We start from the raw sequence: 18245 nt of genomic DNA, 5'->3' as shown, positions 1-18245 counted from the left end.
CCAACTGAACCCACTGAAAAGTGGGTTCCCCTTAAAAACTAACCATTTTCTTTTGTTTTGTGTCTTGTGTAGCAGGGTAATTTGTGGTATTTGGACAGTGGCTACTCAAGACACATGACTGGATGCAAAGAGCATCTTGTAGGGTTTGTAGAAGAAAGGGGTCCTTCTGTAAGATATGGTGATAATTCAGTTGCAAAGACTATTGGTTATGGTACGGTTAAAGCTGGAAGTGTTTCATTTAAGAAAGTTGCTTTAGTTGAAGGGTTGAAGCATAATCTGCTATGTGTGAGTCAGATTGCTGATGAAGATTGTGAGATTAGAATAAGAAAGAAAGCTGGTATTATTTATGATCCAAAAGGAAGGCCAACACTTGTAGCATGGAGAGTTCAAAATGTGTATATGCTGGATCTAGATTCTGTTGATGTTGGAATTGAAACATGTCTGTATTCTCAGACTGTTCCTGAACTTAATTGGCTTTGGCATAAAAGGTTATCTCATCTCAATTTCAAAAATATTAATGAGCTTTCCAAAAAGAAGCTTGTTAGAGGGTTGCCTCAACAACCTTTCAAGAAAGATAAACCTTGTTCTGCTTGCATTATGGGTAAACAAACCAAAACAAAGTTTCCCTCAAAAACCCTAGCTGCTATTAGTGATCCACTTCATATGCTTCACATGGATCTATTTGGTCCAATGAACACTAGTAGTTTTGGTGGGAAAAGATATACTTTGGTAATTGTTGATGAGTATTCTAGGTTTACCTGGGTTATTTTCTTAGCTGCAAAAAGTGATGCTCCTGAAGAAATCATTAATTTGATCAAGAGAGAGCAGGTTCAAAAAGGTGTTCTTGTTAAGCAATTGAGAAGTGATCATGGCACTGAGTTCAAAAATGTTACTTTAATTGACTTTTGTGAAGAGTCTGGAATTGGTCAAAATTTTTCTGCTGTTAGAACTCCACAACAAAATGGAGTTGCTGAAAGAAGAAATAGAACACTTATTGAAACAGCCAGAACTATGCTATGCCAATCAAATGTTGCACTCAGATTCTGGGCAGAAGCTGTTAATACAGCTTGTTATACTCAAAACAGGTCCTTGATTGTGAAGAAACATGGCAAAACTCCCTATGAGCTATATCATAAAAAGATACCTACTATTCATTACTTTCGTGTATTTGGATGTAAGTGCTATATTTTGAATCAAAGAGATCAGCTTGAAAAGTAGAGGCCAAAATCTGATGAAGGTGTGTTCATGGGATATTCTTCTGTTTCTAAAGCTTTTAGAGTATTTAATAAGAGAAGAATGAAAATTGAAGAATCCATTAATGTTTCTTTTGATGAAAGTTCTATTGAAATGGATCAGTCATCTAGTTCTGAGCATTCTGCACTTGGTGAATTGTCAAATTTAATTTCTGGTAACAGTGTTCAGACTCTGGATTCAGAGTCTGAGTCAGATGAACCTCACTCTTCTGGATTGAAAAATGATTCTGCAGATAATTCTCATACAGAAGAAGTTCAACAAGAAGATGAGCCTGTTGTTATTCAAGAAGGTGATCAATCACCTAATAACACCTTGGTTCCTGTTGTTCCTATCAGAAAATCTTCTAGAAACATAGTTCCTCCAAAGCATCTTGAAGATTATGTTGTAGATCCTGCTGGTTTGCCTAAACCTGGTTCTTCTCAGACACCTGTATCTGACTTTGCCATTGCAAACTATTGTTTCTTTTCTAATTTTCTTTCACTCATTGAACCCAAAGAAGTAGATGAAGCATTGGCTGACAATGATTGGGTTGAAGCTATGACTGAAGAGTTGACAGAGTTTGAAAGGAATGATGTATGGGAGTTGGTTCTAAAACCTGATGGTAAAACTGCAATTGGTATTAAATGGGTTTACAGAAACAAGGTTGACAAAGATGGTATTGTGGTTAGGAATAAAGCAAGGTTAGTGGCTCAAGGGTATAGACAAGAAGAAGGTATAGACTATGATGTGATATTTGCTCCTGTTGCTAGAATTGAAGCTATTAGATTGTTTCTGACATATGCTTCAGATAAAGATTTTGTGGTGTTCTAAATGGATGTAAAGAGTGCTTTTCTAAATGGCAAATTGCAAGAAGAGGTTTATGTGAAGCAACCTCCTGGTTTCAAGAGTAAGAAGTTTCCCAAGCATGTCTTCAAGTTGAAGAAAGCTTTGTATGGTCTGAAGCAAGCTCCCAGAGCCTGGTATGATACTTTGTCAACATTTCTTCTAGAAAAGAAATTTTCTAGAGGGGCTATTGACAAAACTTTATTCATCAAAAAGGAGAAAGGTGGTGTGTTACTTGTTCAAATTTATGTTGATGACATTATTTTTGGGTCTACTAATCCACTTTTGAGAAAATGGTTTTCAGACATAATGTCTAAAGAATATAGAATGAGTAATTTATGTATTCTAAACTATTTTCTTGGACTACAAATAAAGCAGAGTCATGAGGGTATTTTTATTAACCAAAGTAATTACATTTCTGATATGTTAACTAAATATGGTTTTAAAAATTGCTCCTCTTTAAGAACTCCAATGAGTGTTTCTGAAAAACTTGATAAAGATGAGTCTGGAAAACCCACTTGTCAATCAACCTATAGAGGTATGATTAGATCTTTGTTATATTTAACTGCTAGTAGACCTGATATAATGTTTGCTACATGTATGTGTGCACGTTATCAGTCAGATCCTAAGGAGTCTCATTATAAAGCTGTGAAAAGAATTTTTAGGTACTTAAAAGGTACCCCTAACCTGAGTCTTTGGTACTCCAAAGACTCGGGGTTTGATCTAATTGGTTACACAGATGCAGACTATGCAGGTTGCAAATTAGACAGAAAGAGCACTTCTGGTGGATGTCAATTGCTAGGTAGAAAATTGGTCAGCTGGACTAGCAAAAAGCAGAATTCTGTGGCCACTTCCACAGCAGAAGCTGAATATGTTGCTGCAGGAAGTTGTTGTGCTTAGTTACTTTGGATGCAACATCAACTTTTGGATTTTGGGTTATCATTGACCAAAACTCCAATAATGTGTGATAATGAAAGTGCAATTGCTATTACTGAGAATCCAGTGTTTCACTCCAGAACTAAACATATTGAAATCAGGCATCATTTTATAAGGGATTGTGTTGAAAAGGGCAAAGTGTTCTTGAAGTATATTGGTACTAAAGATCAATTGGCAGATATTTTCACTAAAGCACTTCCTGAGGAAAGGCATTTCTATCTTCTTGGACAACTTGGAATGTTAAATCCATCTATTGAAATGTTGTCCGGTGATGATATTTCTTAAGTCTGAATTATTTTCTTAGAGTCTGGGTGACGTAATATTGTTCAGAGTCTGGGAAAGTTTACTCAAGTGTATTTTTGTGTATAAATTTGTTTCCTTCTTTAGTCAAATAAAGTTTTTTTTAAATTTCGTTTTTAGGTTATTTTTTTTCTTTATTCTATTTCCTAAAATAAAAGGGTCAAATTTGGTATTAATGAAGGGAGTTAATGGTAACTTTTTGAAATTTTTTGTCAGGAGTATTAATTTGATAATGATTGTGTCAATATTTTTGATAACTTTCTGTTATAATGCATTGGGTCAATCTTGGCCGTGCAAACCAACCTGCAGATTCTGAGCAATTAGAGTCAAAGTTGTTACGCAAGAATTGAATTGAATTGAATTGTACAAATTGCCATTCTCGAGTATCTTTTCCGCCCTACTCCGAAATCGGGTTTAGTTGGCTCGGTAATTTTACTCGACGTGTGGTTGTTTTGAAACAGGGAACAACTTTGAATACACAAGCCTGTAACCCGCGGATGAATCGCACACTAGAGCCTTATTGGGGCTAAAACCAGTAACGAGAGCCTTTTTGGTGATGTTCCACAAACAGAGCAGGCTGAAGACATGTGTGAGGAAATCCCACCTCACTCTAACCCATCTTCACCCACTGCTGCTGAGCAAATTATCCACTCAACCCACCTTATGAACCTACCAGTTCATACTGAGAATACCACCATATCTACAACCTTAGATTCTACAGCACTTGTGAATTCACCTCAAAAATTCACTAGGAAAAGTGCTGCACGTACTATTCCACCACCTCTGCTAGAGGTTGGTGAGAAGAGTGCTTTAACCCAGCCTGAACCTGGTAGGTTAGTTAGCTTGAATACCCACACTACAGTCGCTGAAAAAACCCACTCAGTTGACTTACATGAAGAAGTCCCAATTCTGGACTCAAATAAACAAATTCAACAACCTACTGCAATGACCAAGCCAACTGCTACCCCAGACTTAAGTCTGCCACTACTCACTCCAAATATTCCATCCTTACACTTACTAGCACAGGCTGCCAATATCACACTCATGTCACAGGGTGAGATACAGGCCTCAAAATCTTCTATGTCTAAGGATCAGCTTTCTTTACAACAGGAAGGCTGTGAGGACATACCAACCCTACCCTTATCTTCTGGCACTACTTCTCAGACTGAGGCATCAGTCACCATGGTTGGTCTACATCAGACTTTGACCAAGTTGACTAAGGAGTTTGATTACAAGCTCTCTGGTGTGCAGTCTAAGATTAATAATCTTAACTTTAATAATAATTTTGTTTCAAAAGATGAGCTGTTGGAGGTAAGGAGGTTGGTTGGGGATATGCCGGGGTTGTCTAGTGCAGGTGATTCAGGGTCTGTTGCAGAATTTAATCACAGGTTAGCTGAGCTGGAGAAAAGGATGGTTGGTGTTGATGAACCGAGACAATGCTTTACTGGGTTTGCTTCTGATATTTGTTCCCTCAAAAATCAACAAACTGAAATTTAGAAGGTCATATCTTCTCTGCCTTTAGATGATGTCAAAAAGGGGGAGAAAAGAAAGAGGTCAGATGATCCAGGTACAGGTACTGCAGATGCAGGTTTTGCAGGTGTTGAGGGGGAGCAATCAAAGAGAGCTCAAATTGAGGGGGAGCATCAGATTGAGGGGGAGAATATAACTGATAGGGGTGTTGGTGATACTCAAATGGTTACTGTTGGTGGTGTTGGTGATATTCAAGGAAGCACTAGTGCTGTTGTGGTTGCTGCTATGCAAGGAAATTAAGAGTTAAATTGAATCAAATTGTTCGATTGGGTTTTTGTGAGTGGAAAGGCATAGCTGTGTGTATCCAGGAGTATACAGATGATCAAGTTATTGTGCAAGAAGTGTTGAAGAGAGTTTATATGCTGGTACATTTGGTATTTGAAGAAGGGTTTATAAGTTTTAAGGATTATGAGGTATTTTGTGGAATGTTTATGAAGGAGAGAAGAGCTTAGGGACATGTTGAAAGGTATGCTGTTCCTGAACATTTAGAGTTTGTTGATGATAAGTATGTTGAGTATTTGGATGTTTTGATGTTTAAGACAAATGAAAATCAAATAATGTTGATTAAGGTTGATCAGTTTGAAATGGAGTATGCAAAGATGTTTGTTTAGGAGTACAGGTTGTTTTGACATCATCAGATAGGGGGAGATTGTTGGAAAAAATAGAAATAATAATCTGATGAGTCAAAAGTATTTTGCAGATTTTAGAGTCTGAAGGTTTAGAGTCTGAAGTTGCAGACTCTGGAATTGCTGGAGTAAACGTTTGAAGATTTCTTGAAGCAAAAGCCATAGAATATTCTGGAGATATGCTTGTTATTTAAGAAGATTTGTTTTGAAGATTTGATTTTATCTCCAGAATTTACTTCCTAGTTATTAGCAAATTTGGTTTGTTTTTAGTTTATCTTTTCCATATTTATAGCTAAGTAGTTTTGGAAACCAAATCTCCAGATTTGGTTTTTATCTGTATAAATAGGGACGTATGGTTCATTTGATAGACGTACTTTTCACGATTAATATTATTTGTCTTCTATTCTATTATAATGTTCTCTCAATTTCTGCACTAATAATTCTTATTTATTGTTTAATTGAGAGTATGATGTTCATAGTTCAATTACTATTAACTAATAATTCTTATTTATTATTTAATTGAGAGTACGATGTTCATAGTTCAATTACTGTTAACTAATACTTTGGCATCTTTACACCATCTGGAGGTCATAGATATGAGTGATAATTATTTAGTTGGGAGCATCCCATCTTCAATACATACATTATCTTCGCTTGAGGATGTCTCGTTTGCTTACAATCATCTCAACGGCTCACTACCAGATGATGGTAAGTTATCTAAAGCATACTCTTAATGTATTTGCATAATTGATTAGTCTGCGTGATGCGGTTTCATCAAAGCACTTCTTTTGTAGCATTTTTTTAGATGATAAATTTAATACTCTAAAGGCTGACTCTATTAATTATTCCATTTGACTGCAGGGTTGTGCAGGTTGAAGAACCTCCAGGAGTTGGATCTTAGCGGAAACAAGTTTGATGGAAACCTTTCACAGTGTTTCAACAGTCTAACATCTCTTAAACTTTTTGATATTTCTTCAAATCGATTAACGGGAACACTTTCGCCATCACTTTTTGCTAATCTCACATCTCTTGAGTATGTTGACTTTAGTCATAATAAATTTGAGGGCTCATTGTCATTTAGCTCTTTCTCCAATCTTACAAAGCTAGAGGTTGTTGCATTCATAAGTAACGACGACAGATTTGAGGTTGAAACAGAAGAGCCTATAGGTTGGGTTCCGATGTTTCAGTTGAAAGTTCTTGTGCTATCTAATTGCAATATAAACCGGCTTAAAGGAAGGGTTTTTCCCAGTTTTTTACTTCACCAGCATAAGTTACACGTACTAGACCTGTCTCACAACTCACTGGAGATGCAATTTCCGATTTGGTTTATTAATAACAACTCAGATCTGGAAGTTATTAGTTTAAGGAATAACTCAGTTGCTGGTACTATTGGTGTGCCGTTGTATAGGAACGCTAATACATGGTGGTTGGATACGTCAGATAATCAAATGACAGGTACTATACCTCTTGATATAGGAAATATTTTTCCGTATATAACTTACTTGAACTTGTCTCAAAATTCTTTGAGCGGCCCTCTCCCTTGGTCAATGGCCGCTTTGAGTAAAATAGAGATGTTGGATTTATCCAACAACAATTTATCAGGAGAAGTGCCGGAGAGATTGCTTTCTAACTGTCGACAGTTAATGGGTTTACAGTTATCTAATAACAGTTTGTACGGTGAAATACTTTCAAGAAAATTCAACGCAAGTCAGCTAGGAATTTTGTTGTTAGACAATAACCATTTTACAGGGGTGCTCACAAATGAGATCAGAACTGAAGGTCTTTCTTTATTCATGTTGGATATAAGTGGCAACTTATTTTCAGGTGCGATTCCAAAATGGATGACCAACCTGACAAACTTAAATTCACTTGTGATACGAGACAACATGTTCGAAGGTCAATTCCCATGTGGGATGGCTGTATTCTCGTATCTTGATATCTCACAAAATAACTTCTCGGGGTCCGTTCCATCCTGCTTTGGTATGTCTGGTAGTAATATGAAGCATCTTCATTTGGGTTCAAACAGATTCACTGGATCAATACCCAAATCCTTTCTTAATCTGACAAATCTTTTGACTTTGGACATGAGCAATAACAAGTTGTTAAGTAAGATTCCATACTTCTTAGGTGAACTCTCAAGTTTAAGAATCCTCTTGTTGAGGAATAATAACTTTGCTGGTATTATTCCTACGCACTTGTGCCAGCTAAGTTATTTGAGGTTGTTAGATTTATCTACAAACTTCCTTTTTGGTTCAATACCCGATTGCTTGCAAAATATTACTCAAAGTAGCCAAGTTGTCTTTTTAAAAACTCAAAAAATTGATTATATGATAGAGCATTTATTTTATCACTATGGAAGTGTTCTGAGGAACTTCGACTTAGATAGATATGATGAATTCTATGTAAAACGAGATGAAGTCGAGTTCCTTACAAAAAGCAGGTCTGATACCTACAAAGGTGGAATCCTTGATTACATGTCGGGGTTGGATTTATCTTGCAACAATCTAACTGGCGAAATCCCAAAAGAACTTGGAATGTTGGTTCAGATTCGTGCGGTTAACTTGTCTCATAATCAACTCACGGGACGCATACCAAGTTCTTTCTCAAATCTAGCAGATATAGAAAGCTTGGATATTTCATCAAACCATTTGAGTGGTAAAATTCCATCGGTACTAATTGGGTTGTATTCTCTGTCTACTTTCATTGTTGCTAACAACAATCTAGCTGGTAGCATCCCGCAAGAGAATCAGTTTGCGACGTTTACTGCTGATAGTTACGAGGGCAATCCGTTTCTTTGTGGACCTCCATTAGCGAAGAGTTGTGCACCTGAAAAAACAAATTTGACGTTAATGATAGCACCAGAAGAAAATGAAGAAGAAAAATGGTATGATGTGGATATGGTTTTCTTTCGTGCTAGTTTGGTCTCCACATGGTTTGTGTTCTTGATGGGATTTTTTGGGATCCTTTACGTAAATCCGAATTGGAGTAGAAGGTGGTTTGTTTTAGTTGAAGAATGTTTGTATACATGTTATTACTTCCTTTCTGACTGTTTCCTTTAGTGCATGTTTTGATACATGTTTTTATCTGTTTGTAATAATGGTGGGTAATTTGTTACCACTCGATAAGATGTAATAGTGACTACTATTTGGTTATCTCGAGTTGTATGACATTTTGTTGCTACTATGGATAGCCTCTCATTATATAAATGCATGGTTAAAAGATTTTAGATACCTACTTGCTCACTTTACGTATAAAATCTCATTGAACTTCAAGTATGTTCAGATGTAAACATGTGTTTAGTTTGAAGATTTGAATTGCACAAGAAAAGGGAATGCATCTTGAAATTGAAAGTGTGAAAAGAAAATTAAAACTTCTTTTAAATTTGCACATTTAACATATGAGTTTGATATGCATAAAATGTGAATATGACCGGTGAAGTAGTGATGGTGGTGGGTCTGAATTCCGCTTGTACGGTTAAGGAATGTTTAAGTATTGAAGATTGGCAAATGAGTTTCATTTGTTTTATTTAAATGATGATCAGACAATTAGAAACATGATCATTGTTTGAACAAATAATAACAAACGCTATAACACATAGAAAGACACATACGTAACACAAACAAAGACAGATTGAACATAGAGTTTCTTATATAAAAAATAAATTCTAAGGGAAAATACTATGGAACCAACCAAATATCCGATCTATTGAGAGAGCCAAATCAGCCAAATAAAAAGTTCTTTCCACTGCTTTGCACCAAACCAGGATGCCACTTTCTTTATCCTTAATTCATCGTTCAAAGCGGGATTAAATGTAGTTTCTTCATTCTCTCCCCATTTGCAAATATCTCTTCTTCCGTCCAAACTATTACACCTAAACCGAGTGCATACGCTGCACCGAGTGTTGTTGACTCTATGTCTGCGGGTCTCACCACTGGGTTGCCCAACAAGTCAGCCTGCACATTCAGTTTACTAAATATTCAACAAACTTCATTTTGATATATACATGAAAAGGAGGACGCATATAATACCCTAAAACCTTATTTGTTTCCTAATTAAAAAATTAAGGTGTGAAATGATGTCAAAAACGACACACCTTTATAACTGAAACGGCATAAATTGGGGGTTCTAATAGTATATAAGAGTAATGGCGAAAGTACACTTAACCCCGACTTGAGTTAACGTTGATCATAGCGAGTGTTGTTATTAGAAGAGGGTCACGTGAAACAGAACCACCAGCAATGATGTCACACACCTTTCGTTAAACAACACGATGTCGATACTATATACGGAGTATATAAAGGGTACAAGTGAATTTGACCTCTAAATGTGTATTTGATTTTAGGAGCTGAGAAGTCTTGATTGTCAAACGACGAGTTTAGAAATGTGTGTTCGTTGCTGCGAAAAAAGATTTTCCTTGATAACTTAAATATTGTTTCAGTAACACGTGACTCATTCGTTACGGTGAGAAATCATTTGCATTACACATTTTTTCAGTAACTAAGAATTACATTACAAATATAAAGTTTTAGTACAACTGTTAAATGAAATGGAATAAAATTTTTAAACAAATAGATATCAAAGAGAAAGTTTTAAAAAAAGTTTGAAAACAATTGACCAATGACAATGTGATTTGGAAGAGAAAAACCAAATAGAAAACAATTGATCCATGCATGATTAAGCGATACCAAATGGCACCGTATGAAACTTTACGGGCGATGGGGTGGGCGGGAGTCAAGAAACCACCATTGGGACCAACCTAATAGTACAAAGGATTAATTGTATTCATACGAATACACGATACGTTCGAGACGCTCTATCGCTTCATATATGGCCACTTTTCCTTAAGGTTAAAGCCATAAATATGCTATATACTTTCATTTTTGTTCCAATTTAGGCTATATACTCAGAAAAATATCAACGTAGGCTATATACTCTTAAAAGGTGTATCGATGTATATCAACAAAACTTAAAAACCTGCTAACATCATCATCTTCATTGTATCAACATCATCATAATCATCATCATCATCATCATCGTATCAACATCATCATCATCATCATCTAATCGGAGCTTCAAATTACTCGAAAATGATGCCAATAGACTCGACTAACATCTTTTGTGAAGTATTAAGATTCAAAATCCACAACGATTTCACAATTCGATGAAGAACATGAGCGGTTTTCATGAAGAACACCAAAATTGTGTTTTGTTGACATGAGTACACTTTTTGAAAGTATATAGCCTACACTGGTATTTTTTGAAGTATATAGCCTACATTGGAACAAAAATGAAAGTATATAGCCTATTTATGGAAGAACAAGTTGCAGGTTTTTTTCCATGTCATATTTAAAAGAAAAAAATCCACATAATCATTTTAACCGGTTTAGCCGGTAGCAAGTTATTTTTGTTGACATGAGTACACTTTTTGAAAGTATATAACCTACATTGGTATTTTTCTGTGTATATAGCCTACATTGGAACAAAAATGAAAGTATATAGCCTATTTATAACTTTAACCCTTTTCTTTAAATCACAAGTTTTACCATGACATATGAATATAAAAAAAATCATATCATACGTAATAAATACACAACAACAACAAAATCCAATAGCAAATGTCACATAAGTAGTGTATGGAGGAGGTGAGATGTAGACAATCTTTCCTCTATTCAAAAATAAAGATAATTCATTTCTCCACTCAGAGTGAAAACACTCTTAAAAGTATAGAAAGTCATCCGTCTCTCTATTCGACGGATAGAGAGATTGCTTCCTCGTGGACCTCCGGCCAATAAGTAGAATTTTTTTTAAAAAAATAAAAATAAAATTGAGACGCCATTAAAATGGTAATATCAAATTTTCATGAGTTTTAAATGCTGCATGAAATTTAATTTAGGCTCTAAGAGTCAGTTAAGTCGCCAATAAATCAACGCTTATTGTTGACTCAAGTACAAGTAGTATTATGAATATTAGTTATTACTATTATTATTATTACTAATATAAGTATTAGATATCAAATATCATTATTGTTATCATAACCTTAGTTGCAATTATAACTATTATTATTATTATTATTATTATTATTATTATTATTATTATTATTATTATTATTATTATTATTATTATTATTATTATTATTATTATTATTATTATTATTATTATTATTATTATTATTATTATTATTATTATTATTATTATTATTGTTATTACTAATATTATTATCAGTATAAGTATTATTGTTAAGTAATATTTTTATTGATAGCTTTAGTAAAAATTGATAGTAATGATAGTAAATTTTAAATAATAACAGTATAGATAATGATAATCATAATAATAATAGTAAATATTAATGATGATACTTTTAACAATAATAATGATAAATATGTTATTAATAATTATAATTATAATTATATTGATAAAACTAATATTTATAAAAGGATAACAATCCTAATGTTAATGATAATAATAATATATTTTTAGTACTATCATAATAATAATAATAATAATAATAATAATAATAATAATAATAATCATAATCATAATCATAATGATACTACTAACTCTAAAATGATAAGGTTACTAATAATAATATTGTTAATACTTATAATAATAATAATGATAATGATTATATGGTAATAAGTATAATACTATTAATAACAATAATAATAATAACAATCATAATAATAACCATATTAATAATTAATACAAAGAATAATAATAATTTATAATATAATAATAATAATAATAATAATAATAATAATAATAATAATAATAATAATAATAATAATAATAATAATAATAATAATAATAATAATAATAATAATAATAATAATATTAGTTTATTAGGGTCTGGAAGAAAACGTTACTAATATCAAATAAACCAACATATTATAATATACGAGAACAATACTAAATGATAAAACAAACTTTATTGAGTACGCAGCGGAAAATGAATGTCGTTACGATAATGGAAATTACAATAAAGTAATTGTTTCAAATGCAAGAATAATAAATGCGATATCTCTTTATCCTAAGTCCAAGTAGCATCACATAAGCAGTAAGTAAGTAAGCTTGATCAATCAGCACCTGAGACAAACATGCTAAAGTGTCAATCAAAAAGGTTGAGTGAAATCATAGGTTTAACAAAAGAGTTATCGTTGTTTTTAGAACACAAGATTTGTTTATAAAGTAGATCAGACAGATCTTTTGTTGTCAAAGAAGATCACAAAGATCTTAAAAGTTGATCTCGCAGGGATCAAAAAGTTATGCCAATTCGTGATATTTAGACTAAACGTTCAAAGTTTGCCCCAAAGACAAGTTGTGTCTATACTTGTTGGTTTAATTTCATTATTAACTAATACAATGACTTGGTCAAATGTATCGGTGACGTTACTCCCGATAGGCCTACCCCTAATAATTAAGAATGCGTTTAACCAACAATTAAAAATATCATTGTAGGGACTTAGTCGGACATAGCCGGGTATAGCATAGGTTAACAGTTGGTACTTGTGTCTAAATTGTAAAAAGTAAAAGTAGCATGTGTCTCACCCCTAGTAAGTTAAATAAGTTGTGCACAAAGTAAAGTGGGGCTATGAAGTTCACCTTAGTAAGTAGATGAAAGAGTTATTCCTCGTAATAGAAAAGTTGGATGAACGTGAGCAGAAAGTCAACCTAATGACATTTAAGAGTAGTTACGTGTTTTGCCCAAGTTTAAGTTTAGGTATGAAAGTGTTTTAAGTATTTTTAGTAAGTTTTGTTTTACTAAGTTTCCATTCCTAGTAAGTTTCCACTTTTAGAAAGTTTCCATTTTTAGTAAGTTAGTGTTGAACACTAGTGAGTTGTCCTTAATAAGTCTACCACCTATTAAGTGTGAAAAATAATTAAGTGTATGATTACTATAGTCGGGTTGATATTGTGGATCGTACCCGAACATCTATGCTATCGCCGAGTCACCAAGATGATCTATTGTTACCGGTTGGCCCAAGATTTCTTGACCAAAATCTAAGTTTGGCATTCGTAATCCACAAGCGTCCCTTAAGTGGTACCAAGGATCACCCTAGACCTTAAGTAGTGTTGACGTTCAAGTGACTTCACGTTATCGTGGATAACTATTGTAACATAAGTATTATAATATAAGTAGTATATTATAAGTGTTAGTAATAGTAATAGTGTATAAATATTATATAGTAGTAATAGTAGTGATGTTATGCGAGGTGTATATAAAATAGTTATTATTTTACTAGAAAATAATATTAAATACGATACAATTTTACACAAGATATTTATTTATTTATAGAATGGATATACTTAAACCTTGCTACAACACTTATAGGCAGTGTACCTAATCGTACAGTAGTGTAGTTTTTAGTAAGTCCGGTTCGTTCCACAGGGAAATCTTTAAACAAAGCTCAACGCTATATTAGTTTACTTTTATAAAAATACAAATATATATATAAGTAATATTATTATTATAAAGGGGGGTTTTTACCGTTTAATGACCGGTTTGTCGATTTTAAAACTTTAGTCGCAGTTAAAACCTAATGTAAAATATAAAATAAATACAAGACTTAAATTAAAGCGTAAAGTAAATAACGATAATGAAATTGCGAATAATAAAAGTGCGATAAAATAAACTTGCGATAATTAAAAAGTACGATAATTAAAAGTGCGAATAAATAAAAGTGCGATAATTAGAAGTGCAATTAAATATAAAATAAAGGAAATTAAATATGAAATAAAAGAATTATGCTTATTTAAACTTCCGTAATCATGATGTTTGACGTGTTGATTTTAGTTTTATGCCCATGGGTTAATTGTCCTTTGTCCTGGATTATTTAATATGTCCGTCTGGTTTTTGTCCATAACAGTCCATCAGTCATAAATATAAATTGCAAGTGTCCTTGTCAAATTATTATTATACCCGAAGATAAATATTTCAACTAATTGGGGATTCGAATTGTAACAAGGTTTTAATACTTTGTTTAATGAATACACCAGGTTATCGACTGCGTGTAAACCAAGGTTTTACTACTTTGTTAACAATTACACCAATTACCCTTGAATGTAATTTCACCCCTGTTTTAATTATTCTAGTGGCTATTAATCCATTCCCGTGTCCGGTTAAATGAACGATTATTCGTACATATAAATACCCCGCCCATCGTGTCCGATCGAGTGTATATGGTAATTTATAGGGACGCCCAATTGTAAATCTTTATATTAACATTAACAAACTTTCATTTAGTTAAACAAATATAAAGCCCATTAATAGCCCATAGTCTAATTTCCACAAGTGTCGTTCTTTTGTCCAAACCCCAATTATGGTACAAAGCCCAATTACCCAATTTTAGTAATTAGCCCAACATCATGATTACTTCGTTTTAAATAAGCATAATAATAACTTAGCTACGAGACATTAATATAAAAAGGTTGAACATAACTTACAATGATTAAAAATAGCGTAGCGTTACACGGACAGAATTTCGACTTACACCCTTACAACATTCGCTAACATACCCTTATTATTAGAATTATAATTAAAATTAAAATTAAAATTAAAATTAAAATATAAATATAAATATATACGATATAGATAGAGAAGAGAGAAAAAGATTATGAAATTTGATCAGAATTCGGTTTGCTTTATAGCCAGAGTAGAATTTTGGGGCTCCGCGACTCGCGGCAAAAACCCTTCAAACTCCGCGAGTCGCGGAGGATGTATTTACAGCTCACACCCTTGGAGTTTCTCTGCCGACGGTTTTATTATATATAAATATAATATATATATATAATTAATATAATTAATTATATATTATATTATATTTATATACATAGTTAACTTGTAATTTTTAGTCCGTTGCGTCGAGCGTTAAGAGTTGACTCTGGTCCCGGTTCCGGATTTTCGAACGTCCTTGCGTACAATTTAATATCTTGTACTTTGCGTTTTGAATCTTGTACTTTTGTAATTTCGAGACGTTTCTTATCAATAATTGGAACCTTTTTGATTGTCTTTTGTACTTTTGAGCTTTTTGGTCGTTTGCGTCTTCAATTCGTCGAATCTGTCTTTTGTCTTCACCTTTTATTATTTAAACGAATATCACTTGTAAATAGAACAATTGCAACTAAAAGCTTGTCTTTCTTGAGGAATAATGCTATGAAATATATGTTCGTTTTTAGCATTATCAAATATTCCCACACTTGAGCGTTGCTTGTCCTCAAGCAATATTGTCTTGAAATACTAGAATCACTTCTTTATTCTTCACACTTTGTACATCAGTGATTTCTATACGGCGGTATAAACAATGGTAGTAACGATATGGTTTACAGTCCCACATGACTATAAAAATTTAGATCCATTAAGGAAATTGGATCTTTATGAAAATATTTGATCTAGTTTTTACCCTCGATAAGTTTTCCGGAATAACCCTTTACCGGTGTTTGCAAAATATTTTTGTGGGTTTGGTGGGTTTCAGATTTGAAAATTTTAGCTCAAACTTGCGGTTTTGTGTCACCCACTTGCTAACCTTGTATTTGGAAAGCAACACGTCCAGTTTACTTGTCCCGTATATTACCTTTCGGCAAACTACCGTCCGGTTGTGAAGGAAAGCGTTGAACAAGCAACTGTTTAAGGCAATGTCCCGTGACATGCTTTTGATTATGGTCTATAACGTGTCGGACGCAATTACTATCCTTGGTAGGAGCAATAGTAAAGCTCACCCTAATAATTTTTTTTCGGTCTGGCACAAGGTCCTGTCTTTGACCACTATGCAACCACTGTTCTTACGGTTGACACCCGATTTAGTTCAGGTGACCTAATGAATTCCAGGTGAATTCCTAGGATTTTACATTCAATGGTAATGAACGCATTGAAAATAGGGTTTTCAGAAAACAAATCGGTTTATAATTTTGATCAAAATATTTTCTCGTTTAAGCTCGAGTTTAGATATCATTGAATTCCATGAGTTTGAATTCTCAATCTTTAAGGTCAATCTCTAGGATTGAGTAATATCAGTCTTAAAAGCTGATTTTAAATCTTTAAGGAGATTATCCTTTCTGGGGATCTGATTCATTAGTCTTATCCAGCTAATTTGCATGGTGCCCCCCATTGTACGAGATAAATCCTTCTCATGGTTAGGATAAATCTGACCACTTGGCGACCCTGTTTAATGCTGAGGTCCGTGGATTTCCTGCTGATTTTAGTGATGACTTTTCTAGATTTTTCGTCAACCTACAGCTGGTCTGGACGATAACTTCATGACCTAAATCAAGAAGCGCGTGTCTTTTTCGGAAGACTTTACTTCCTTTTAATGATGAAATTGATTCATCATGTAGATCCATCTTTTCTTTTCTTTCATCGGGTAAAACAGTTTAGTTTAGTCCAAAGCAAAAGTATTTTCAGTTATTTGTTACAGATATATGTGACATATGTTAAGATAACTTGGTAAATTTTCCCACACTTGGCTTTTATTTTCCTTTTTATCGTCCTCTATTCCATTTTAAATGAATTTTAACATTTTAGTTTGTTTCTCAATTTATGTCCTTTCCGAGGTAACAATAATTTCGGTGTTAAAACCTAGTTTTATCGTTCATAAATATGTATAAACATGATTTTGAATTCATTTAATTGAAAATTTTGAAAATTTTTACTAGAATTGGGTAGTCAGTATATAAGACTAGGGCTGTTCTTTTTTATCAGAGAGCACTAGATTCTAATACAACTACTGCTTTACTAGTATTTTTAATGGTAACCAAGTGTTTAATATAAAAATTTTAAAATCCGAAAGAATTTAACCCCTTCCCACACTTAAGATCTTGCAATGCCCTCATTTGCAAGAAATCAGTAACAATTTAAATTATTGAGGGTGATTTGTGTGAAAATGATTAAATTTTTACCAAAGTTTCCAAATATATTGGCGTTTGTTTGCTGAATGATAAATGGTGCACATCATTTGTTCATTCCGTCTTGTTGTTATTTCACATATATTTTGCATCTTGTCGTCAAAATTACTTGCTTTTGCTGAACTTAATGCCAGTCTTTGAAAATGCGTTGTTTTACCCTGTTGTGTACATAAGATAAACTGCAAACATATATACATATTTTTGAAGTTTGGTATATTACCCCACGTTCAAAAATTATTAAAATCTAAGAATAAAAGTTAGATTATTATAAAAATGATTACAATATTAACAAAAATATTAAATGTATCAATAATTACAAATTACAAAATAAAAAAAATAAGTATACTAAGGATGATATTGGTACCAATAGGGGTTCCAGGCATAACCATACGTGCTATAGAATGCTTCGGCAGGATCATACGTAGGATATGGTGGCTGCATCTCTATCGACCAAGGAGGGAAGACGGGTTTCGGTGTAGGAATATAGTTTCTACCTATATGTTGGCAATGCGCTATGATCTGGTTCTGATGAACTTGCCAATCTTCAAATGCTCTCTGTCTAGCATTTTCGTATTCCTGAGAAGCTATAAACCTATGCATTTCTTGCATCTCATTCCCCCCTCCTACATTACCTTGTTCCTAGTTTCTCTCCACCTGTGGATGTCTACCATGGTATCGTACTGCGGCGTTATTTCGCCGCTCCAAAACTTTCGCACCATGGTATACATTTAAACCTATAGTGTCGCGGGGTTCCGGCTCTTCTAGTAATAATCCCCCCCGACTTATATCCACACCGAGATATTCACCAATCAAAGTAATAAAAATACCACCTCCTATTATGCTATGTGGACGCATCCCCCGAACCATAGCTGATAAATAATA

General features: G+C 33.5%; 1 protein-coding gene across 1 annotated transcript; it reads left to right on the top strand.

Moving 5' to 3' along the window:
• Nucleotides 1–5998: 5998 nt before the first annotated feature.
• LOC139890433 (uncharacterized) lies at nt 5999–8527 on the top strand. Its single transcript, XM_071873311.1, has 2 exons — nt 5999–6176; nt 6330–8527. Exons 1-2 carry the CDS (start codon nt 5999–6001, stop codon nt 8525–8527), a joined length of 2376 nt encoding a protein of 791 aa, XP_071729412.1.
• The last annotated feature ends 9718 nt before the right edge of the window (nt 8528–18245 follow it).

Source organism: Rutidosis leptorrhynchoides, chromosome 2 (assembly GCF_046630445.1).
Source record: "Rutidosis leptorrhynchoides isolate AG116_Rl617_1_P2 chromosome 2, CSIRO_AGI_Rlap_v1, whole genome shotgun sequence".
NCBI classification, from domain to species: Eukaryota; Viridiplantae; Streptophyta; class Magnoliopsida; order Asterales; family Asteraceae; genus Rutidosis; species Rutidosis leptorrhynchoides.
This window is presented reverse-complemented; position numbering and strand designations above follow the sequence as displayed.